At 39.8% G+C, this 26509-nt stretch overlaps 1 protein-coding gene across 3 annotated transcripts in view; it reads left to right on the top strand.

Annotated features, from left to right (window-relative positions):
* The window catches only part of LOC149234612 (glycerol kinase), an 80059-nt gene extending 61055 nt beyond the window's left edge, over positions 1 to 19004 (top strand). For all 3 annotated transcript variants that reach the window (XM_089371883.1, XM_089371884.1, XM_089371885.1), the window contains exons 4-5: positions 2677 to 2877; positions 18481 to 19004. In XM_089371883.1, coding sequence (XP_089228009.1) covers positions 2677 to 2877; positions 18481 to 18519 — 240 coding nt within the window. In that variant the 3' untranslated portion in view covers positions 18520 to 19004. The remainder of the gene's footprint in view (positions 1 to 2676; positions 2878 to 18480) is intronic.
* Positions 19005 to 26509: the final 7505 nt, after the last annotated feature.

Genomic DNA, 26509 nt, shown 5'->3' on the forward strand with positions numbered 1-26509 from the left:
ACTGATAAGAACATCTATCACTCGACTTTGTACTATTTTCAGAGTTATTTTTTGAGGTTATAATGATATTCTACTTGCTGGTCTGCATTATTTCTGTGTTTAATTTCACTTACAGATTAGTAAAATTAAAACAATAACTCCTATTTTCACCTAAGCATCATAGTTAGGCACCTGTCTAGTCATCTTGTGTGAAGTGTTTTGTGCATATAGTATGGAAGTCTCCCATAGTCATTTGTAAGAGATGGGATTAAAGAGTGGGAACTTGTACCATGGTAACAATGGACACTTGTCCTATGTGGTATGACCTAGCGCCTAGAGAGGACCTTGATAAAACTGCTAAACTGATCAGTAACAAGTCCATAGTCCTAGTGAAAATAAAAAACAAATAAAAACCTCTAAATCATTGTGACATTCTAGTGCGCAACAATGAATTTTCTGAGGAATAATGTTTGTATGATCCTTCCACTCACAAGGTGATCGGTAAAGTTGCTACCTTTGATGAAGTTCCTACTCACTGTCCATCAAGATCTTTCCCAGTGCTTCTTACTAATGATTCTTCTACATATGATTCCCAACATGTTTCAATGGATCATTCACATTATGATGTTGGCCCTTCTCTTGACCCTACATTTGCTTTTTGGTAAACATATAACGATGACAAAGACCTTATTTATGACTCATCCAACTCCAATCTTGTAAAAGTTTCTTATCATATACTGAATGCTCTTTCCACACTCCTTTTCTAGTAGCTAAGCTCAATGATGATGAATGCTTCTTGATCCATCCATTTGATCTAGCTCTTCCTTTGGTGAGGTCAAAGCCTATACCCAAGTGGGCCATATCCACACCTCTAAAAGTTGTTGATTTTCTTGCACCAATCGCTAAATTGCTGCGGCATCTTCAAAAGCCTCCTCCACTACAAATCCTTCTCATGAAGGATGATTTGACTCTTGAGTTGAAATTTCGTCCACCATTGACACTCCGTTACATGGTCAATGCTCTCAAAGATCTATATGTAATATATTCCGTACATGGCCTCTATTAAGCATTAAGGGGGATGTGTGGAATGTCTTTTCTCCATGCCCTCCTATTCAAATTAAGGCGGGATGTTGAAAATAGGGTGCAATTTATACTTTTGGCCATGGTTGGCCTTATATTTTATCATTATTAATTGATAAGTTTGGCAAAGGAAGCCCTTGCACACGTAGGCCCAAAACCCTATTAAGGAAAGCACCCTACCTTTGAGTTGAGAATTTATACGTTTACTCTTATTTGTATTTGTCATTCAAGTGATTTATTCATGATTAATAAAGTGATTTGTCTAGGGGCATCTATCAAGTGCTGCAGTCTCTGTTGTGCTTGGGTTTGTTTCTCTCTCTAGTGCACTTGTTCTTGGGTTGTTTTTTCTATCTAGGGTTGCACTCCTCTTGTATGATATCTCTTCAAGTGTTGCACTTCCCTAGTGCTGAGTATTTTCTTTTTATTGCATAATTAGGGTTTGTATTGGTTCCGGTCAATTCTCTCACTATCTCTTGTGAATTTCAACAAAGTTACCATTGTCCTTTGGGATTGCATAGTTACTGAGTTCCCTATTCTTTTTGTCCCTTCATTGAAAGGGTTCATGCGGACGGCTAGATGGTCTGACAGTCTGGAAGAAGTGTCATGATTGCCGTAAGATTGATATGATTATTTGGGGATACAGTGATGTTGTGCCCTTTCATTTGAGTGACATTGCAGATTAGATTTGGCTGCACAGTTTTCTGCCAGAGTGTTTTACATATTTGAGTACATAATGCTGTTGTTGGCCTTTGACTTTGGGAATCATTTTCTATGTTATGCCAAAATCATGTTCTTCTAGGTGGTTATTCACCAAATCATTAAGTGGCATAGCTTGTGAAGTGATTTTTCACTTTCATTTAATCTTGTATGACAATTATATTCCCGTAATATTTAATTTTCATGTTGGTTCCTAACAACTCTAGTTTGATTCTAGAGTCTAATATACTTCAATGTGTTGTAAACTAGTTTTCAATTCAAAACACATGTCATTTTATCACGCATTTCGGCCTCTTAGCAATTTTAAATTCCAAGTCAGTTACAGGTGTAAGCAGTGTACTTTAGTTGGGATTAATTAGAATATGGTAGCAGCAGTTTTACTTTAGCCTCATACAACGTTATTCCCATGTTTCAATAATTGGATATTCCTCTGTTTTCCATTGCCACTGCTGTTGTATTTAAATTGGATGATGTCTTTTTGTTGTTGTAAATCAATAATCCAGGAGCTTCTTTCACTCCTTTTGCATACAGTGGATGTACTCTCTTAGTCCCATTGACCTACTTTTGTGGTCATTTGTTGCACGTTAATAAAACTATATTATCATATCTTCTACTTATGCCCTTTTCTCTTTTGGTTTGATTCTCTTATACAGAATTAGGATGATGACAAATTTTAATATGCAAAATTCTTTTTTGGTTATATATTTGTATTTTCCATTCTATGTGATATAAAAGGTGTTTCCCCAAATTTTTCTGCTTTGATGCAATTAAGTTCTACGGAAATGCATCTTATTTTTCTATAATGACTTAATGCCAAAGTTTATTTATTTTCGATGGAATATATCTATCTATTTTTGAGCTGATGACAGTTTTGTTTCTCTATATCTATGAATTTTCAAGGAACTATTTAAGGGACTTGTGGAGAATGGATCTGAGAATATAACAAGAGATTCAAGAGAGCTGGTATTTCTTCCAAACAATTTGTGGTGCAATTTGAGACTTGTAGACAACAAGCATTTTATTAGTGAAGTGGGATGGCTTTTGGATTCCAACAGTGCAGTGACATCAAACTGTGAAGTTTCAATAGATGGCAAGCTAAAGGTGAGACAACATGCAATGAATGGACACTAGTTTCTTGTGTTTTGTATTCTGAATGATGGTAGGCCTGATTCTGAAGAATATTGTTCTTAAAAAACTACTGTTTTTATGCTCTTCGAGTTCAGCAGTTATTTTTTGAACATCTTTGTATTTTACCTTGAGAATGTGATTGGCTGCAATATGGAATTATTTAGTTCATTCATATAGCAAAAAATATCCAAGAATGCATGGAGCATAACAAGAATGCGGATTCTACAAGGCATCTGTAAAATCAGTTTAAAATATCCGCTACAATTGTTTTAGTGTTGACGTGCATATGTGTCAGTTATCTAAACTGTCTAAGTCTATGTTATAACATCATCTAGGCATAGTGGGTTGCTTCCCACCTCTTTTTCAACATGGCTGATGTTAATTTTAGGGATAGATTGTTCTTTGCTGAAGATAATTGCATTTTTCCATCGATTACATACCACATTCACACCATAACATCTTAACATCATTAGCAATTATGTAAAAACAACAATAACATCAACATTGCAGCGGAACATAAAGGAACAATAGAAGAAAAGCATGCACAAAGGGGACACCGGGATTTAGGTCAAAGACCAGGGCAAAACCCCACAAGGGGGAAAACCCATCCAAATTCTTCTTCTATTAGATATTCATCAATTGTTCAGCTGAGATACAAAGTACATCCATGATGAGATACATCAATTACATCAGGCCTCCTAGAGCTAATCCAAGTCAGTTCACAACTACGATTGTGAACAGTTCACAATCTCCTAGAGCTAATCCAAGTCAGTAACGAAATAAGATCAAGAAAGAGAGCTGCTTTCACATCACAGTTTGGAGTGGCATCATAAGTAACATCAGCATTGATCACTGTCATCCTCTGTCATAGAAGAAAGAGTGTTGTCCAGGATTACTGCCTGCATATTCTCTGTTACCTGAATCATAGAAGAATTCTGACCCATGTATCTAATACACAGTTGAATGTATCATAGCAAAACTTTGCCATATGTAATATAGAAGAGCATAGTCATATGAATCACAAGAGTAGGAACTCTGCCATCATTTCTCACACAAGAAAATCACTTGGAACAAGTCACAGTCATCATGGTTTGAGGCATCATGTATCATGGTTACCTATATACCTATTGAGGTAACAACCATCTAATATAATACCATCCAGAATATTGTCACTGTTTATTTCTGGTAGCATCAGATGTGCTCTAAGCCTCAAAATTTGTAGGGAGGCTAGGACACATATATTCCAGAATCCCCAAAAATCGTTTCGGGCAATGTTACTTGGGAGCGGGAGTGGGAGCGGGAGCGGAAGCGGGAGCGGGAGCGACCATTTTCAGAAGCTCCCGGTTTGGGAGCGAATCCGGGAGCGATTTTTTAAAAATATATATATTTTTTATATTTTTTAATTTTTGATACATATATGTCAACAAAAACATGTAGAATGATGAAATAGACATAAAAAACATAAAAAAACATAAATTGATCATTGAACCATATCACATCAATCATCTAGAAATTATAATCGTCATCAACCATGTCCACAAGTTAGTAAAATACATATTACAACTACAACATATTGAGTCTTATAAATCATGATTCATCAAATTCAATATTAAAGTTTCAACTTCAAGCTTTCAGAATTGAAAATTCAATAACATTTATCATCATTGATCACCAAAGTTGTACTTGTAAGCCAAGTTTAACCATTACAAGAAGTAATATCGAAGATATTTCTAAGTCCTAACTTCTAACTGTTAACATGATATGAAATGTTAAAAATTTATAAAATGAAACATGAATAATGAGATGAAATGAAACAACTTTAGTCTTTCACAAAGCATCATATTCATAATTCACAATCATTACCAATGAGTTATAATTGCCAAAGCCCAACTTCAAACTTCAAATTTTCATTGTCACAGTGATATAATGTTTACAAAAAATATCATAATGTCATAATGATATGAAAGAGTCAAGAGTCAAGAGTCAAGGACTCAAAACTCAACAGTTATGAAAACTAAAGTCTAATAGAAACTAAAAAAGACAAGTAAACTGTAAATCTACCCTTGCCACGAGAGTCTCCAGGAGTATAAGCAGGTCGTGGTGGTCTTCTAGGAGTCTCCCGCACAGACCGACGACCAGAACTAGAGCCTCCACGCGAGGGTGTCGATGGAGGTGGCGACAGCAATAGAACAAGACTCGGGCCCCGAGCACTGCTACTGGATGGTGGAGGTGGAGGTGGCATGGCTGCTGCAGCTGCTTCATTTTCATCCCTTACAAGCTCCTCTTCTAGTTCTTCAATATGTACAATGCCATCCTCCAAATTGTCGTCCTCAGGGTGATTGTCCCAAATTTTATATGTGGGATCTTCATTAGCCCGATCACAGTAATGGCTCAACAACCTCAAGTTGTAGTGCACATAAACCAAGCTTTCTGCTCGGTTTTCGTTGAGTCTGTTTCTTTTCACATTATGTATATAACTGTAGGTGCTCCAATACCTCTCTGCAGAAGAAGAATTTACAACCTGTGAAAGAACTTTTTTTGCCAATTTTGGCAAAAGTCCGTGGCCGCCATATGTTTCCCACCATGTGAGAGAATCAAATTTATCTTTGTCGTCCATTGCATGGAAGTTACCATACAAACCAGTGCCACTGAAGTATCTGCCTATTTCAAGGCGCACAACTGCACATTCCTCCCTGTCAGGCACCAACTTTTCTAATGCTTCCAGATATCCTTTAGTTACCTCTTGATCTAAATGGGGTTTGGTCCTAACCCCACCCCCTGCTGCAGGTTGGCCCAACCAAGATGTAGAGTAGTATTTTGGCGTAAGGATATATGCCAAGCAATGTAGTGGAAGGTTAAGCCTATTCCACCGTTCACACACACAATCATGAATCAGTTTGTACAAGTTGGGATCTTTATTATGAACAATGTCTTTTATTTCCCCCAACATGGTATCCATTTGCTCATACACCTCGCCAATCACTGGTTTGTCTGTATCTGCAAACCGAATCATGTGATAAATTGGCTTGGTGAAATCCAATACCTGCCTCACAGTTGTCCAAAACTGCCCATCAAGAGCGGCCTCCTCCACCGTTTCAAAACTTGCCATGTCAGCTACATTTGTAGCCCTTTCCTTTAACACCTGCCAATGTGGACTTGATACCATGCTAGCTAATGCCTCTCTTACCTTCAAAAGGCGCCTGAAGGTGAGGTAATAGCTACCAAATCTAGTCCTCGCAATCTTCAGCAACTCCAATCTCGAGTGACTGCGGAAAAGGCCATGGGTATTGCTATGATTTCTAATAAATTTTATCATTTGTTTTCCTTTCTTGTATAAATCACCAATCCATTGGTATTGTTCATTTTTGTTTTTGACAATATCATGCAACAAAAGGTTCAATGTGTGAACCAAACATCCAGACCAAAATATGTTCGGGTATTTATCCTCAATAATTGCTCCCGCTGCCTTACAATTAGGAGCATTATCAGTGATGACTTGGATGACATTGTATGGGCCAATACACTCAATTGTTTCAAGTAATGCTTCTGCAATGTTGATAGCGGTCTTGAACTTGTCTGAGTAATCATGTGCAGCTAGAAAGATGGGACCACTAACAGACACAACAAGAACACTTATCAATGGCTTGCCTTTTACATTTGTCCATCCATCAGATACAATGGACACCCCATTGTCAGTCCAAGAACTTGTCATTTTATTCAAAGAATGTGATATTTTTGCTTTTTCATGATCAAGGCCAACAGTTCTTGCCTTGTCATACCCAGGGCTCTTGTATCCTTTAGGGGCATCATTTATGGCAGAAACCATTTCGTGCCAATAAGGTGAGCGTAGAACATTGAATGGTATCCCACATGCATAGAGGAACCTATAAACTTTTGAATCCACATCATTCCTACACCCCTCATCAAGGAAATCTGATATGGTTCTACACCTTAAAGATGATGACCCTGTGCCTCCATGTCCATATCCACTGCCTTGGGAGGATGCTGAAGGAGTTCTTTGTGATTGTGAGCTTGGTTCAAAGAAACCCCTTGATCTTTTTGTTCTGTATTGGGCGTCCTCCTCTTCCTTTATGTATTTGGCTCTATCTGCTGTTGACACCGCTGCACAAGTTTTGATTCCTATTTGTTTCTCTCCATCCCATGGCCTTTTCCCGCAGAGGTGTCTTCTAGCACGGGTGTATGAGCCTATGTAATCAGTGTTGCAATGGGGGCAATGAAATTTAGTGGTTCCACCCCCTCTCCCTGTTTCAGCCCTGTGAACATATTTCCAAGATGGAGTTTGGTCTTGTTTAGTTTTTTGAGGGTCATGTTCAACCTCCTCCACCTCCTCCTCACTGGGGTTTTCACCCATTTGACTTCCTCCGGCTTCTTCATCCACCTCTTCAGTTTGAGGCCCCCTCCGTTTCCTACTCTCCACCACCATAATAACCATAAAAGGGACCAGGAAGAGGAAAATGCCAATAAATATCCCCAGGTCCATGGTGTTTGATGTTTGTAGGGTTTTGAGTCTTGAATCTGCAAATTAATTTAGTTTATTGGGATTAATTCATTTAATTTATTAGTTTAATTTAAATACATGATTTTTAAACAGTTAAACTCAAACAACTAAATTAAATCAACTAAATTAACTACCTAACCAGCTAAACTAACTAGATTACTAAGTTACTTACCTCTGCAGGCTTGCTCCTCGCTCCTTGGCAGTTGCTCCTCGCTCCTCAGCACTTGCTCTTCGCTCCAATGCTCTTGCTCCAGCTCCAACTTGCTCAATGAAGTGATAATGAAAGTTTTTTTGGCCCATTGGCCTTATAAAACAAAAAAAAATTTCAAAATTTTTTATTTTTTTCGGGTCCGGCGGATTTTTTTTCCGCTGAACCGCTCCCGGCCCGGCCCGATTCGCTCCCGGAGCGTTTTTTAATGCCCGGGAGCGATCAGGGAGAGATCGCTCCCCGATCGCTCCCGGGCATTAAAAACGCTCTGGGAGCGCGGGAGCGATCGCTCCCTGAGTCGCTCCCTAACAGACCAGGGAGCGTAAATTTTTTTACGGGAGCGCGCTTCGGGAGCGGGTTCGAAGGGGGGGGGGGGGGGGCGCTCCCCCGCAACACTGCTTTTATGGTTATTATGGAGCTGGAGAGTAGGAAACGGAGGGGCCAAACTGAAGAGGGGGATGAAGAAGCTGGAGAAAGTCAAATTGGTGAAAACCCCGGTGAGGAGGAGCTGGAGGAGGGTGAACATGACCCTCAAAAAAATAAACAAGACCAAACCCATTGTGGAAATATGTTAACAAGGCTGAAACAGGGAGAGGGGGTGGAACCACTAAATTTCATTGCCCCCATTGCAACACTGATTACACAGGTTCATACACCTGTGCTAGAAGACACCTCTGCGGGAAAAGGCCATGGGATGGAGACAAACAAATAGGAATCAAAACTTGTACAGCGGTGTCAGCAGCGGATAGAGCCAAATACATAAGGGAACAGGAGGAAGCCCAATACAGATAAAAAAAATCAAGGGGTTTCTTTGAACCAAGCTCACAATCACAAAGAAAGCCTTCAGCATCCTCCCAAGGCAGTGGATATGGAGGCACAGGGTCATCATCTTTAAGGCGTAGAACCATATCAGATTTCCTTGATGAGGGGTGTAGGAATGATGTGGATTCAAAGGTTTACAGGTTTCTCTATGCATGTGGGATACCATTCAATGTTCTTCTCTCACCTTATTGGCACGAAATGGTTTCTGCCATAAATGATGCCCCTAAAGGATACAAGAGCCCTGGGTATGACAAGGCAAGAACCGTTGGCCTTGATCATGAAAAAACAAAAATATCACATTCTTTGAATAGAATGACAAGTTCTTGGACTGACCATGGGGTGTCCATTGTATCTGATGGATGGACAAATGTAAAAGACAAGCCATTGATAAGTGTTCTTGCTGTGTCTGTTAGTGGTCCCATCTTTCTAGCTGCACATGATTACTCAGACAAGTTCAAGACCGCCATCAACATTGCAGAAGCATTACTTGAAACAATTGAGCGTATTGGCCCATACAATGTCATCCAAGTCATCACTGATAATGCTCCTAATTGTAAGGCAACGGGAGCAATTATTGAGGATAAATACCCCAACATATTTTGGTCTGGATGTTTGGTTCACACATTGAACCTTCTGTTGCATGATATTGTCAAGAACAAAAATGAACAATACCAATGGATTGGTGATTTGTACAAGAAAGGCAAACAAATGATAAAATTTATTACAAATCATAGCAATACCCATGGCCTTTTCCGCAGTCACTCGAGATTGGAGTTGTTGAAGATTGCGAAGACCAAATTTGGTAGCTATTACCTCACCTTCAGGCGCCTTTTGAAGGTAAGAGAGGCATTAGCTAGCATGGTATCAAGTCCACATTGGCAGGTATTAAAGGAAAGGGCTACAAATGTAGCTGACATGGCAGGTTTTGAAATGGTGGAGGAGGCCGCTCTTGATGGGCAGTTTTGGACAAGTGTGAGGCAAGTATTGGATTTCACCAAGCCAATTTATCACATGATTCGGTTTGCAGATACAGACAAACCAGTGATTGGCGAGGTGTATGAGCAAATGGATACCATGTTGGGGGAAATAAAAGACATTGTTCATAATAGAGATCCCAACTCGTCCAAACTGATTCATGATTGTGTGTGTGAACGGTGGAATAGGCTTAATCTTCCACTACATTGCTTGGCGTATATCCTTACGCCAAAATACTACTCTACATCTTGGTTGGGCCAACCTGCAGCAGGGGGTGGGGTTAGGACCAAACCCCATTTAGATCCAGAGGTAACTAAAGGATATTTGGAAGCATTAGAAAAGTTGGTACCTGACAGGGAGGAATGTGCCGCTGTGCGCTTTGAAATAGGTAGATACTTCAGTGGCACTGGTTTGTATGGTAACTTCCATGCAATGGATGACAGAGATAGATTTGATACTCTCACATGGTGGGAAACATATGGCGGGCATGGACTTTTGCCAAAATTGGCAAAAAAAGTTCTTTCACAGGTTGTAAATACTTCTTCTGCAGAGAGGTGTTGGAGCACCTACAGCTACATACATAATGTGAAAAGAAACAGACTCAATGAAAACCGAGCAAAAAGCTTGGTTTATGTGCACTACAACTTGAGGTTGTTGAGTCATTACTGTGATCGGGCTTATGAGGATCCCACATATAAAATTTGGGACAATCACCCAGAGGATGACAATTTGGAGGATGGCATTGTACATATTGAAGAACTGGAAGAGGAACTTGTAAGGGATGAAGATGAAGCAGCTGCAGCAACCATGCCACCTCCATCTCCACCTCCACCATCCAGTAGCAGTGCTCGAGGTCTGAGTCTTGTTCCTTTGCTGTCGCCACCTCCATCTACACCCTCACGTGGAGGTTCTAATTTTGGTCGTCGGTCTGTGCGGGAGACTCCTAGAAGACCACCACAACCTACTTATACTCCTGGAGACTCTCGTGGCAAGGGCCACATGTAGATTCTGATTTATAGTTTACTTGTCTTTTTTAGTTTCTATTAGACTTTAGTTTTCATAACTATTGAGTTTTGAGTCCTTGACTCTTTCATATCATAATGATATTTTTTGTAAACAATATATCATTGTGACAATGAAAATTTGAAGTTTGAAGTTGGGCCTTGGCAATTATAACTCATTGGTAATGATGTGAATTATGAATATGATGCTTCGTGAAAGACTAAAGTTGTTTCATTTCATTTCATTATTCATGTTTCATTTTATAAATTTATAACATTTCATATCATGTTAACAGTTAGAAGTTAAGATTTAGAAATATCTTAGATATTACTTCTTGTAATGGTTAAACTTAGCTTACAAGTACAACTTTGGTGATCAATGATGATAAATGTTATTGAATTTTCAATTTTGAAAGCTTGAAGTTGAAACTTTAAGATTGAATTTGATGAATCATGATTCATGAGACTCAATATGTTGCAGTTGTAATATGTATTTTACTAACTTGTGGACATGGTTGATGACGATTATAATTTCTAGATGATTGATGTGATATGGTTCAATGATCAATCTATGTTTTTTTATGTTTTTTATGTCTATTTCATCATTCTACATGTTTTTGTTGACATATATGTATCAAAAATATAATATATATATATATATATTTTTAAAAAATCGCTCCCGGATTTGCTCCCAAACCGGGAGCTTCTGAAAATGGTCGCTCCTGCTCCCGTTTTCGCTCCCGCTCTCCGCTCCCGCTCCCGCTCCCAAGCAACATTGCATAAAAGGGACCAGGAAGAGGAAAATGCCCAGAAATATAGCCAGGTCCATGGTGTTTGATGTTTGTAGGGTTTTGATTCAAGAATCTACAAATTAATTTAATTTATTGGGATTAATTAATTTAATTTATTAATTCAATTCATAATTTTTAAACTCAATAAACTAAATTAAATTAACTAAATTACTACCTAACTAAATTAAACTAACTAGACTCACTAAATTACTAAGTTACTTACCTCTGCAGGCTTGCTCCTCGCTCCTTGCTCCTCACTCCTCAACACTTGCTCCTTGCTCCTTTGCTCTTGCTCTTTGCCAAGCTCTTGCTCAATGGTTTGATAATGAAATTTTTTTATGACCTCTGGGCTTTTAAAACAATTTTTTTTTTTTTAAATTCAATTTTTTTTATGTCCGCGGAATTTTTTTCCGCCTAACCGCTCCCGTCGCCGCGCGAATCGCTCCCGGAGCGATTTTTTAATGCTTGGGAGCGATCGGGAGCGATTGCTCCCGGGCTTAAAAAATCGCTCCGGGAGCGACGAAGCGACCGCTCCCTTATGCGCTCCCGAAAATGGCAGGGAGCGCAAATTTTTTTAAGGGAGCGCGCTCCCGAAAATCGCTCCCATCCGGGAGCGATTTCGGAAGCACGCTCCCGAGGCGCTCCGGAGCCGCTCCCGCCCGGAGCGCGATTCGGGAGCGGGTTCGAAGTGGGGGGGTCCGGGAGCGATTTTCGGGAGCACGTTCCCGAGGCGCTCCGGAGCCGCTTCCGCCCGGAGCGCGATTCGGGAGCGGGTTCGAAGGGGGGGGGGGCGCTCCCCCGCAACTATGGTTTCTATGTTTCAGAATCATATTTAATTTGGTGTAGGCTGCTTCAGTAATTTACTTTAATGTTTCGAGAAGAAATCTGAAATAAGTTTGTAATGTAATTTACGATCTAGGTGAAGTAGATTCAGTTAGTTGCAGTAGGATTCCTAAGATTGTTAGATGTAGGAATTTTCGCATAGCAGACTCTCAAATGAAATCTGGAGTTTCTTCACCATGAGGATTCTCCAGTAAATGTTGTTGTAATGGGTAAAGGGGTGTGTTTTTTTGTTCTGGTTTTATCTTTCGTTGCTGCATTTGAGTTATGCCATTGTTAAAAAGGTATACTCAGAATAAGCATGTTAGGAAAATCTTTTTATTAATCAGTCTGGAGTGTAGATATATCGAGTAATTTTGACTTGCCCACCGAAATCTGGATAATTATAACCTATTACATTGCATTTGTATAATTTCAAATTTATTATCTTCTTATTGGTGCTTTACCTGTGAATTATGATTACTCCATGTTTATGAAACCGGATTCGCTCAAACTAGGTGACGTGTCCGAATCCCATGAATCAGACACGATTCGTTGGAGATTCGAATCCCAAAATGGGACATGATGTGTCCTAGCAAGACACGATCGAATCTCGGTCGTGTCCCGTTAGGACACAACGTGTCCCGATTTTGGGATTCGAATCCCAAAAAAGTGAAACCCATGGGCATAAAAAAGCATTGTTCTTTCACTCATTTACCATTTCTCTCATTCAGTTTTGCAAACATTGAGCTGTGGGCAAGGAGCTAAGGGTTTGGAGCAAGGAGCTAAGGGTGTGGAGCGTTCGACAAAGAGATTCAAGCACCAGGTAAGTGCATTTCATCTCTATTTTTTTGCATTTCTATTACAATAGTTTGTATATGAATTTTTTTTACAAATTTGTGCATGTTTTGTTTATTTTTTTTTTACAGTATTCATGGCTCAATCAAGGGCAATAGTTAGGGGGCAAAGGAAGGGGAAGAATGTTTCCATTGGAGATGCCCCTCCTCCCCCAATATCATCAGAGTCTGTTGCAAGTAATGTTGAGGGAAGACTTCCTCCTAAAGACAACATTGAGAAATATCCCTTGTGGAAATATGTCACAAGAGAGGATGGGACAAGCACCAAGGGGAAGGGAGGAGACAATGTGCAATGGAGATGCAACTTTTGCCACATTTATGTCAAAAATACATATTACCATGTGAAAGGCCATTTGTTGGCTCTACCAGGTTGTGGAATTGGAGCTTGTAAAGTTGTTCCTTTACAAAAGAGGAAAGAAATGAAAAAAGAGCTCACTGTTGGTATGGCAAATGTGGCTGCAAAATCAAGAAAAACCAAGAATGAAGACCCCCTTCCATTTTTGAGGAAAGGCACCACCAAATTTCCATTTGAGTGTTCTATTGGGGGACAAGCAGCAAAAAGAAGAGCAATTTCACTTGGTCCAGTGGACAAGATTTTTCAAAAAGAGATACTAGAAGAGCTTGATCTCACCATTGCCTTATTTTTCTATCAAAACTTCATATCATTTAATGTTGCACGCTCACCTCTATTTATTGAGATGTGTCGAGCTCTAACTCACGGGTCTCCATCATGATATGTGCCTCCTGGTTCAGAGAAGCTTAGAATCACATTGTTGACGAAGGCAAAAAAGGACGTGCAAAAAATGCTTGAGCCTATTAAAGCATCATGGCCAACGTCTGGGGTTAGCATTGTTTCTGATGGATGGACAATCCAGCATGACACCCAATCATCAACTTCATGGTGTCTTCCTTGAATGGTCCAGTTTGCTTGAAAGCAGTGGATACACTTGGAGAATACAAGGATGCACAATTTATGGGTGAGTTATTTATTAAAGTTATTGAAGATGTAGGTGTTGATTCTTGTGTGCAAATAATTACAGATAATGCACCTGTTTGCAAGGCTGCTGGCATGATTGTGGAAGCTAAATATCCACAAGTGTTTTGGACACCTTACATTGTCCATTCATTGAACTTAGCATTGAAATCCATTGCTTCTGATGTGCTTTGGAGTGGTAACATTATTGAGGATGCATGACATATTCGTAACTTTGTGCAAAATCATACAAATGCCCTTACTGTCTACAAGGAGTACAACAATCTATCATTGTTGAAGATGCTGATACACGGTTTGCCTCTTCATTCATCATGTTGAAGAGGTTGAGGGAGGTCAAGATTGCTCTTGGGGCCATGGTTATTTTTGAGTTTTGGTCTTTTTGGAGAAAGACAGATCAAGTAGCCTCTAAAAGAGTGAAGGACATAGTGCTAGATGATGCTTGGTGGGAGAGGGTAGATCTAATTATTCAGATCATGGAGCCTATCATTTCTTTGCTTCGATTTGCAGATACAGACAAACCCATCATAGGAGAGGTTTATGAGAGATGGGATTCCATGATTGAGTCTATGAGGAGCATTATTCTATAGAGTGAGTGCCCCGAGTATGAGACATCACCAGAAGCCTTCTGTGGTACTATACAGGATATTCTTGTCAGCAGATGGGACAAGAATTGCACACCTTTACATTGTTTGGCTCATTCATTGAACCCAAAATACTACAGCCATGAGTGGCTGAATGGTGGACCTTCCTGCAGATTCCCTCCTCACATGGATGGTGAAATTTCACAGGGGAGGAAAGATGCATTCTGATGCAAGAGCATCTAGCACCCTTAGACAAAGGGAGGAATCCAAAAGCGAAAAAGGAGGAAGACGTGGACCAGGGGAGCAAAACAAGGAAAAACTTTGTTTTAAAACAGATTTAAAAATGGAAAAAGATGGATAAAAGTCTCTCGAAGACTTGTTATCAATGTAATCTGCCATGTGTTAGATATATGCATGCATTATAGAGCTTTAGGGCTTTTGTTGGAGCAAATCAAGGAGGGGATGTGATTGGATCCTTCATAGTGATCCGATCCAACAATATTTTCCATATAAATATATGTATCATGAACCTGCGTGTTTAGGAGAGGAAAAACAGAGTGATAGACTTGATTTGAAAACCTTAGTGTTAAAGATGTAGTCAATAGGAGCACTGCTGCTAAGGCTGAAATGCCTTAGGATTGTAATCATGCTGCATTAGTATAATATATGTGTGTTCATGTGAACTGTGCGCCTGTCTGTGTTTTATATATATGTATGCGTAAATGGTTTCTTTTCCAACTCTGTTTCATATGTGTGTACGAGGGTTTAAATCCCAATTTTGATGTGTTGATCAACCATCGATCACGGAAAGGATCGATGGCGGCCCAGAGATGCAAATGGAAGTTATGCATGAATGGCAGAGATGGTGGCGGAGCTGTGTTTTAACACAGAATTCCTTTAAATGGCGGATAAATCAAGTTAAAGGGAAAACTTGCCAGAATGCCCTGGAACCATTGGATCTGAAGGATCAATGGTCTAGATCCTTTGTCGCATTGGCGGAACTCTTTATGAGTTATCGGAACCCACAGTTGGATCGGTGCGATTGCGATAGCCGATTAAATCGCAACCGTCGGATCGAGGGTCCAGATCGATGGCTTAAGTGCGATCGGCGATCGCATATTGGAGTGGCAGAGGACTTGGACAGTGGCGCAGTGGAAGGCCGATATGCCGATGGTGATATCGCCGATAAACTAATCGGCGATCGGAGCTCTGCCTTATCGGCGATCGGGCAATCGGGAATCGGTGCAGCGAAGAGCGATAAGGGCGGACCCACCGATATTTATAGAGGCGGGTCTATAATGTTTGAAGTCCGGTGGATGTTCCGAAGTGGGGTTTTCCCGTGTAATGCTGTTTTGTTGTGTGGCCGAGTTTTTAAGGTTTAAGGGCATATGTGTAAGCTCTCGATAGATGTTAATAAAGCCCGATAGTAGAATGGTTGGAAGAGTCTAATGTAAGTCCATGGTTAAAGGCTTAAAGCTTTGAGAGAACACTTCCGATAGGCTTAGTGGGCCATAACCCACAGGCTTCAAGATTAATTTGTTTAGGGAAAGGGATTTTGGTTAACCCCCAAAATTCTCATTCCCATCACATTCAAGGGGGTTTTCCAGGATAGAGCATCCCTTGATGAGGTGGAGGATGCCTTTGCAGAGTTTTCCACTGGCACTGGTCAATTTGCAAGATATGATGTGATTAGAGATAGGGGGCTAAGAAGACCTATTCTTGGTGGGCAAATCATGGGGAAACAAGCTCTCCTCTTCAGCAGTTAGCCATGAGGCTCCTTTCTCAGGTGACTTCATCCTCTTGTTGCGAGAGGAATTGGAGCACATATGGGAATTTGTATAGTGTGAAGAAGAGCAGGCTTGAGCAGTCCAGGGCAGAGACAATGGTGTATGTGCACACCAACCTTTGTCTTATTTACAGGGAGAGGGAAGAGTGGTTGAGGGGAAAGACAAAGATGTGGGATGTCTTTCCTGATGATATGGGTCTGGACAATAGTGTTGAGTTGGCATTGGCCAACATGGATCTCAATGATCCAGTGCTAGAGCCTGTTAGATTTGATGACGGTGATATTTTAGAGGGGTCATCCTCCACACCAGCAGATGCAGAGGTGACTATGGATACAGGGGAGGAGGAGGATGCAGAGGAGAGTAGTGGTGACCATGATGATGAGGACATTGATGCTGATTCTGATGATGACTATGAGGATTGATGACTCATGAGTCATGGGCTACCTATTGCCTTGAGGCTTGTATACCTGTAGTTGTTTTATATTTTCTATTTCTATTTGCCATTGGCATTGCACTACCTATGTAACACATTTTGATTTGATGACTTAATGAGAAAACTACAGTTGTCAGTGTCTTTATCTTACTATCTTGTAAGTTGTCTTTCATTTATGAATCATGATTTATGTGACATGTATTTGAATTTTGTATGTACTATGCATGCTATAATGTTACTAACTTACTTTGTAAACAATAAAACTAACATTTAGATGATCTGTTTGAAATCAATGAATTTGTATCATTAATGAGAGTTTGTGTAAGAAATATGTAATTTTTAATATATATATATATATATATCTATATTTAATAAAATAATATATAACGAATCCTACGTGTCCTGTTCTGGGGGTTCAACATGTCCGAATCCGACACTCGAATCGCCGTATCCTACGAATCCCGAATCCCCGTGTCAGGTGACTTAGCTCTATGTATGAAGACACAAAGTCTTCCTTTGACTGTTTGGCATTTACTGATCTTTTAACAAGACAGTCTAATCCCATTCTTTCTCATATGTAAGATGAATCCAATGAATCACTCATAAAGTCCTTTACTTAAACTTTAAGATAAAGTACTTCTCAAAGCAACAAAAAGGACTATAAAAAATTGACCCTCTGATATTCTCTCTTTTTTTCCTTGTCCAATCTTTTCAAAGTAGATGAGTTACATGGATTAGTCCATTTCTTTCTCTTCAACATCAAGGATTACTTATTTAAAATTATCTGTCTCTTTGAATACATGAATGGGCTCCTCATTGTCTTATTGTAACCAGCTCAATTGCGTAAGACCCTAAATGTTCATTGTTTAAAGTTTAAACTGGATAGTTTCTATGAGATTTTGAGGGGAAAAGATTGATTTTGACAAGATTTTTTTCATATATGTTGATAGGATCATATGGGTTGAAACAAAAATGAATCTAGAGGTTCTTTCAAAGCTCACCATTCTCACTTGTATGGTCATAGTCCACAAGTAATTGGTGCTTTTAGCAGTTCAAAAATGCAATGTATAATTACAATGAGCCATCTTAAGGAATGAAATAGTAAAATACTGTTTAACCAAGTATCGAATTTCGCTCCTGAACTATAAAATTTATTCAACATAGTTTTGGGAATTTCTCTTTTGGAGTATCAAACTAGCAGAACTGTTTATTTTCTGGGCAAATTGTGCTCAATATTGATGTTTAGAAATATGAACAGTTATGGATTTCTGGGAACAACATCGCTCTTATGGAAATCGGTAAAATAGGGTCATTTTTTATGATGCAATAGTTTGTGTGTGTTTTTCTGTGTGTGTGTATTGCGATCCTTTAATATAAAGAGGAAAGATCTGATTTACAAACTGACACTATACCGTGGAGAATAGGAATGTACAAACTTGATTTTACACTTAATTCTTTGCATTGTTGTTGTAAGCATTTTATTATTGACATTATTTACTGTAATTTTATTTAGAACTTGAAATAATGGGCTGCAATCTCGTCTTAATGGTTTTCTGTATGTCTTTTTTTGGGTTGTGGGTGAGGGAGATAGGTTAATAATAGTAAATCTGGCATTCCTTTCCAAGAGATTTAAGTCCGGCAATAACTAATTTACAGTTATCTTTTGATTTTATCATCAAAAGCAATATAAACAATTTTCCTAAGAAAACATAATTATGTCAAAATTTTCTCTACATTTGGTTATGGAATATTTATGAGGATATTTAATCTAAATTTTGTTTGTGTACAGAAATCTACTGTCCGGTTTGAACAGCAATGCAGCGGGTGATCGTAAGAGTGGAAGTAAGGGAGAGTATTCTATTAGTTATTATATCCTCTCCTAAGTACTTTTCCCTTGTAAACTGAAGCCTATGTGAACAGATTTTTTTACACGAAAAAAGCAAGCGTGGCAGTCTGAGGCCACTACATCCTTCTGGAATGGTGTCTGGGTAGCTGAAAATGACCAAGGTCATCCCATTTTAGTTTTTAGATGTAGATTTAGCTTTTCAATGATATCTGCAATGACTATAGTATGTACCGATATCTTGCCTCGCTGGAATAGAGACAAATAGATATGTCATGCTAAACAGGTTCAGTATGAGATGTGGCAAATGTACTCATAGCAAAACAATTTTTCTTCTAGAATGGGAAGTATCAGAAACCAAGACATTGGTATATAAACAGTATGACTGGGAGTCCATTCCCAGATATTTTTATGTTCAAATAAATATCATCAATAGCAATTACACACTTAAAAGAGTCGATTCATTTTAATTATTACAGCTACTCGCCTTTTTCTAGAATTAAATGGATTGAAAGATAATGGTATAAAGGATCAATTACGTTGGACTTTTGGAGATTTATTATCTTGCCATACAATTTGCAGCTTAACTACACAATTTATACAAGACACAATATACTGATATGAATCAAGATGGCCATGAGTAAAACTATTTAAATAAGATTCCATATTGTTGAAATTTTGTAAATAGATTCTGAGAAGACTTAAACGTTGGAAAGTACGAAGGGAGAAACTCACAAGCCTGTCTTTCAAGGCCTTGCTGGAACAACGTACCCAAACCATGAAGAGAAGAAGACCTTTCAAAAGCTTACCGGACTACTCCAGAGTAGAACCAGGACCACCCTTTCTGGTTATTTGTTGTGTTTTCAACAGTTTTAACGTATAAATATCTAGTGCCCTTTCTACACAATAAGCTCAATGGGATATTTTTCAATTAGAAAGGGGATTTTATATTGCAATGGGTTGTAGCCCAAAACTAAGTATGATTCCCTGACATTATCGAAATTACAAGAGATTGAATGATCCCTTAAGTTCATAGATTGATATGCATTTACAATTTCCTAATAGATGCTAATATTTTTGGTTGATGTGTTTACATTATTTTCTCAAAGACTAAATGCAGAGGAATTATTTATTCAAAACAGAATATTGGATCTTCTGCCAGCTTGCGTTGCCTTGAAATTCACTTTCGCTTGATAGTGCGTAGGGTTCTTCCGCTGGGGTTGGGCCATGTGATCCTAGCAGCTCTTCAGCATCCATTTCCTTTGAAAGTGGAACTCTATCTACCACTGCTAATTTTGTTGTCTAATGAAATCCGTGGCCTTTAATGCAGTGACAAGCTGTTGAACTCACCAACCATCGCTTGCTCGAAATAAGGTGGACACTATTCCTGTTGCGGCTTAATCATATTTCGAGGGTTTCATTTTGGCCGATGAGCATTGTGTGGCATAACATTCGTCATGGTTGTGCCATGGGCTTTTAAGGGTGTCACAACATTTATCGGCATCCTTTGATTTGTCATTCTTCTTATTTGCATGCAGCTTTCACTTATTGTCATGAGGTTGAGTATCTTTGTTTTGTGCTTTGCTTTGATAGTTAAGGCTCCCTTTCTCATCATTGTCCGTAGCGAAATCCCAGAAGCAAACTCTCTTCCCCCCTTGCATTGAATTTTTTCCCTCAATCTTCATAGCATAACAATGGGCCGCTCACAATGAAGAGATGACTAGAAACTCCATTTTGTTTGGATGTATTTGTGCAAGTCCATGTGGTATTTGAGTCCATTCCCCACTCGAATACCTTGATACCTAATTTTTTTTTCTATATGGCACTGTTGTGGCCACAACCACCACCCTATTAAAACATGCTTTGGTAGCAAATTTGAATGGCCCCCCTAGAAGTTCGATATTTTATTTCTCATAATGATAACTCTTCAAATGCTCTGTTTTTATCCCAGGGATTTTAACCCTCTGCTGAGTCAAATCTACAATTCTTAATGGTCAAGGCCCTCTTAATAAATCTCTGCCGCATGATTCATTCGTAACCCAGTCTAGCCCTTCATTCATAGCTTTCATCGGTACCTTTTCAATCCTCATAAACCTTCACCAATCCCCCCACTCTTTACTATGGTTGTTTTGAGATCCAACCCACAAAACCCTCTATTGCATCTTTATTTCTATCTTAACGCTTTTGCAATAGAAATACTCTGTAAGCATCCTTATCTTACCTTTTCCGCACTTCTTCAATCTTTACACATTTCCCTATGCCCACCTTTATCGCTATCGCAATATCGCAATTTCCGCAGTCACACTACGCATTCCCCTCTTGCATCTGATATGCGATGACCTTCTGGACTCCAAATATAATTAATCGCATCCATATCCTATCGGGTCCGCCATTGCATCACTTATCTCAATCGCTTGCCCGCCCCATCGCATATCGCGATTGCACTTCAAGGAAACCCAAGGTCCACTCACTCGCCATTGAAACATTATGATGCGATATGGCGAACCCGTCGACATTATCAACCATAGCACATATATTTTGGGTCTAGCGTATCGCAAATCGCAATCAGAGGAGCCCAAAGCTTAAGCATAAGCCGTGATGCGATATGGCGGACCCGACGATAATCATACGTCCGGGTGTATGGTATTTAAAGTCCGACCTTATGGTCGGATGCGGGTTTTCCCGTGTCTTCCCATGGTTTCGATAAAACGTTGTGGTCCGGGTTTTCAGAAGAAAATCCCATATGGTAGACCCGCTGGAACTATCAACTGCAGCACATATATTTCAGGTCTGGCCTTTCGCATATCGCAATCGGCGGAGCCCAAGGCTTAAACATAAGGTGCGATGCAATTAGCGGACTAGACGATGATTATAGACCCGGGTGCATAATGTTTGAAGTCCGGCCTTATGGTCGACCATGGGTTTTCCCGTGTATTCCTATGTATTTCGATAAAATGGTGTGGTCTGGGTTTTCAAAGGAAAATCCTGTAAAGTGAATGGTCTGCTTTTGAAGCATTGTTAAGGCAATCCTTGAGTAAAAATGAATATTATGGGCAACGAAAATACGTGTCGTAGCAGGTTCAGTGGTTTGATAATTATAGTTGCTTTGCGTTGCAAGATTAAACAAAAACTGTGGCTGAATGCAAGGTTTGTTTGTGATCATGTTTGTCATATTTCTCATAATCATAGCTAATATGAATTATTTTCTGCAGGCGAGTTCGAGTGGACCTGGTTGCGGATAAAGGTGATTTATATCAAGATGACACCTCTGCACCACCGATGTCGATATTGCAAAGACATATTCTACAGAAAGGGATATGAACCACCATAGTGCATAATGGAGGCACGCTCCATGTCAAGAGGAAGCACAACGCTGATACATCAAGATGTTATTACCTCCAAACACACCTTCAATCATGCCAGATGTGGGATGATGAGCGCAATGTCTTCAGTTTCCTTCAGGAAATGATAGGGAATAACGTTCGCTCAATACAGGTGCAAAAGGATGACACACAGTTATTCTCTTTTAATCAACATCTATTCATTTCCCCAAGAAATGAAGCACTGCAGTAGATATGCCCTCTACGTGTTAGCCGTTTCACCGATCGACTCTACGTCTGTATATTTTAATGTGTATATTGAAGAGATCAGGAAGGGGAAAAGTCGGGGGGGAAGACAGAGGGTCAGTCTTTTTTGCATAAGTATTACCTCCAGAGATGGGTGAAGGACTTCTGGAGAGGGGCATAACAGCGTTTGATTTATTGTGCTAATAAAAAAGACTGCTGGGGTCAAGAAGGAGCTTTTTCAGATTCATTTTCCTCTTCTTTCATGTGTTTGGAATCAAGGTGTTGTTGCTGGCATAAATATAAATGTGTTTTGTTTTGTGCATATTGATAACGATACAGCTTATGACTAGCCTTGGTTATTTGAATGTAATTCTTTATCATAGTTAATTCATGAGCAGTGCTTGATTTGAAACTTTGTTAAACATCAGATGCAAGTGTTATTTGTATAGAAATGAATGTGTAATCCTGTATGAGTAATTGGATTGCAATTAAGATTTAATACAACCTTGTTCATAAATGAACCAGTGATTGATTCATTGGGACTTGGAATCTATATATGATGTCTAACCTCTTTTTGTTATGCTCCTGTAGGATAGATTAGAATAGTTAAGACTAGCATAAGTAGTAAGAAGTAGTGTAGATAGGATTTGATACATATAGGTTAGCTGTTTATTTTGTTGATTTAATCAAAGTCTTCCTCCAGGAAGAAATCTCTCAACACCTATAACAGTTTACGGGATCCTTTAAAACCCGTTGGAGCTAGCCACCCCAAACGAAAGCAGATCTAATTGGGGTCTGCGATCAGGTTAGTTCCCCTTGTTGGTATAGCGAAAATTCGCCATGTCAACAAATTGGTGCTAGAAGGAGGGCCTGAACCGCCGTCCACAGCGTTACAGGATTTCATTTATAAATGCCGCGCATGGATTCAAAAAGATTAATGCATGGATCGTAAAGGTCGAAAAGATCCTTCCTCCCATTTGGAAAAGCCCCATTTCGACGAAACAAAGATCCCTCTAAGTCCTGTGTTTGGGTCACCCAAGGAAGAGAGACTGTGGGAGTACTCTGTCTCTCAGGAACAACCAGTGAAAGTACTTACTCGTGCTTTTGCTCGTTCCCTATCACAACTCCCCATCTTTCAGTCTTTACCTCCGACAGCGAAAAGAAAGGCCAGGATCTATCACATAAAAGAAGAGACATCTGCAACCACTTCTCTTGAAGATATTATGCTAGAGTCTTTGCAAAGTATCGACACTCCTTGGGAAGAAATTCCTGAGGATCCCCCTTCTAAAGGTAATCCTTGGCCTGATTTGGAGAACCCTAACGAAGAACACCCGGGGGAAACCTTCAACTAGGACCTCCATATCCATAATATGGCTAACGTTCCACCTCCAGGTGGGAATCCACCTCTACCACCTCCTTCGGGTGGGAATCAACCCCCACCTCCTCCGGGAGCACTCCCTCCCTGGCTTGCACAGGATGCCGTAGCGGTACCTGGGCAGAAACATGCCTTACCCAAGAATGCAGAAAGAGTATTGCCTAAATTCGACCCTGAGTGGGGAGACACTGCTGATAACCATATTCACTCTTTCTTCCTAGCCATGCGCATGTTGGGGGTAGCTGATGAGGATGTGGTATGTCGCTTGTTCCCTTTTACTCTGATTGGTATGACTTCCACATGGTACTTTAGCTTGAGAATAGGATTGATCACCTCATGGGGTGCCTTTCAACAAGCCTTCTTAGACAAGTTTGGCGATGACAAAACACCTGCGGCCTTAGTTTTAGAACTATCCCATTTAAAAATGGAAGCCAAAGAAAAGGTCAAGGATTTTAACATTCGGTTCAACACTTTGTTCAACAGAATCTCGACTAACGCTAGACCTACTGATGAGGTGCTCATGGAATTCTACATCACTGCTCTCCTTGTCCCTACTGCGATGTGGGTCAAGAGAAGTAACGCACAAACCTTACAAGGTGCTATTGATGAAGCAATAAAAGTCGAGAATGAAATGATCAGTCTCACAACATGTCATCATACGACCGAAGGAAAGAAAGCCTCTTAGTCATCCAAGAAGAATAATGGGAGTGATAACAAAGTGGTTGAGGGCAAAGAAAGGGACACCACAGATGTGGAAGGTTTGCATCGGATCATTAAGAAATTGACAAACACAGTCATCGATATGAAAAGGAATTCTGGAGAGAGTGCTAATGGGAATGGAGGAGATTATAACAACAGAAAATCTTTCAAACCTTTCTATCGTAAGAAGACAAAAGGTGGTCATGGTCAACTTGCATTGCCTGCTCCACCCAATGAAGGGAATTTAAACATGGAAGAGCTGGCTCTTATCAGATCGCTCCTTAACAACGAAGAACCGATAGTGGAGCTGGAGCTAGAACAAGAAAATGAGGAAGAATACCAAGTAGAAAAGCCCTTGGACGAGGAATATCAAATCAATGTACTGTGGGATTTCTATACAAATGAGAATGATGATGACGAAGGAGATAGTACGGCAGAAATGCACACTAATGAAATCCACACAAGAAGTAAAGGGCCACTTGTGGGTGTGATGAAACCTGTAGACCATACAAAGAAAGATGTTCACCCTTTGAAGGCATCCGCTCCCAAAGTTCTTGTTGAAAAGGGTTGACCTAGTGGTGAGTCCAAGAATACTCCAGTTGCAAACTATCCAAAGAAAGAGAATGCATCTCCAACTGCAACGAAGGCAACTCAAAATGGTAAACTCCCACCTAAGAATGGCAAAACCGTTATGTTTACTTTGCCCTACCCTGTTTATAACATTGATTACAATATTGTGGATGATCTTAAGAAATCTCGAGCTAATATCACATACTTCGATTTGTTAAAGTTAACGCAACAAAGAGATTTGCTGTTGAAAGCTATGAATGAACAGAATTGCAAATATCCCACCATTCCGAGCAGCCAAACCAAGAAGTCGGTGTCCAAACCTCTCAGTACCTCTAGTATAGCCCAAATGCCATCAGCCATGGAAGCCACTCTGTCAAAGATGAATCAAACCCCCTAAGATGTCAGTGCAATTATGATAAGAAGGAAATTAAAATCCATGACTCCACCTTTCCTTATCACATTTGAAATCTTCAACATGAACGTATACAATTTCTTGGTAGATTCCGGAGCCTCGTCCACTGTTATGCCTTATGCTGTTGCTAAAAGACTTCATGTAATACTCGAGAAAACTTGAACTTGAATTATGCAACTGGACAGAACAAATGTGAAAGTAATTGGAGAATTGAAAGATGCGCTGATTCGGATGGCTGCCAAACCACAATGCACATAAGTCATTGACATAGTGGTAGTCGACATACCTGAGGCTTATGGAATGTTTCTTAATAGGGACTGGTCAGCAAAACTGAATGGATATTTCTCAACTGATTGGTCCCATCTCTTGCTGCCTCAGAAGGGAAAAGGTGATACGCTGAGAGTTGATCGAGAAAGATACATGAAGTATGTGGTGATGGAACTAAACGACCCCAATGAACCTATAATGTTTACCAACTCTATCCTTGGGAATTATAGTTTCGATGTTTGTGCCACGGAAACCTGTTTTGGAGAATTCCATGTAGAGACAATTGAAGAAACTGCAATAAACACACAGTTGGAAGCTCTCCCCTACAATCCAACTGATGAATTATCCTGTATTATAGTAGATGATAGGACTAATTTCGTAGAAAGCAGTTCAATTGATGTAACATTAGATTCTATATTTTGGACACTCTATTTTGATGGCTCTAACTGCCTTGAAGGTGCAGGTGCTGGGAGCATTCTCATTGACCTGCAAGGGAACCAACATCTGATGGCCAGCCGGTTGGAGTTCGCGTGCACCAACAACACGGCAGAATACGAAGGCTTGCTGCAGGGCCTGAAAAAAGCCATTGATATGAAGGTAAAAAATCTTAAAGTTTTTGGTGACTCACAGATAATTGTGGACCAGGTAAGGAAAATGATACATTGCAATTCGCCATTCCTGGTAAGATACCAACATGAGGTATGGAGCTTAATTGACAGTTTTGATTCTTTTAATATCACATACATACCTCGAGGGCAAAACCAAGATGCCGCTCTGACGCTGAATTGGCTGCAAAACTTTCCCCTGATTTTAGATTAAAGAAGAATATTATGTTGAATTGATTTTCAGACCATCCGTGCCTGATAACATCTCAAATTGGCAGGTGTTTGAAGATGACGAGCAAATCCTTGAGTTCTTGCACTGCGAGAAGACATTCAAGAATGCAGTCATTGATGAAAAAGAGCATGACAGGCTTATGAATGAGAGGGAAGATGAGGAAAAGGATCAGACCAATATAATTCCCAAGTCAGTTTTCAAGATGGATCACTTGTGTGACTTGCATGATAAATTCAAGAAGTCGACTAA

The sequence above is a fragment of the Pinus tabuliformis genome, chromosome 8 (genome assembly GCF_031772625.1).
Source record: "Pinus tabuliformis cultivar Carrire ecotype Pingquan chromosome 8, CPIR1, whole genome shotgun sequence".
Classification (NCBI taxonomy): domain Eukaryota; kingdom Viridiplantae; phylum Streptophyta; class Pinopsida; order Pinales; family Pinaceae; genus Pinus; species Pinus tabuliformis.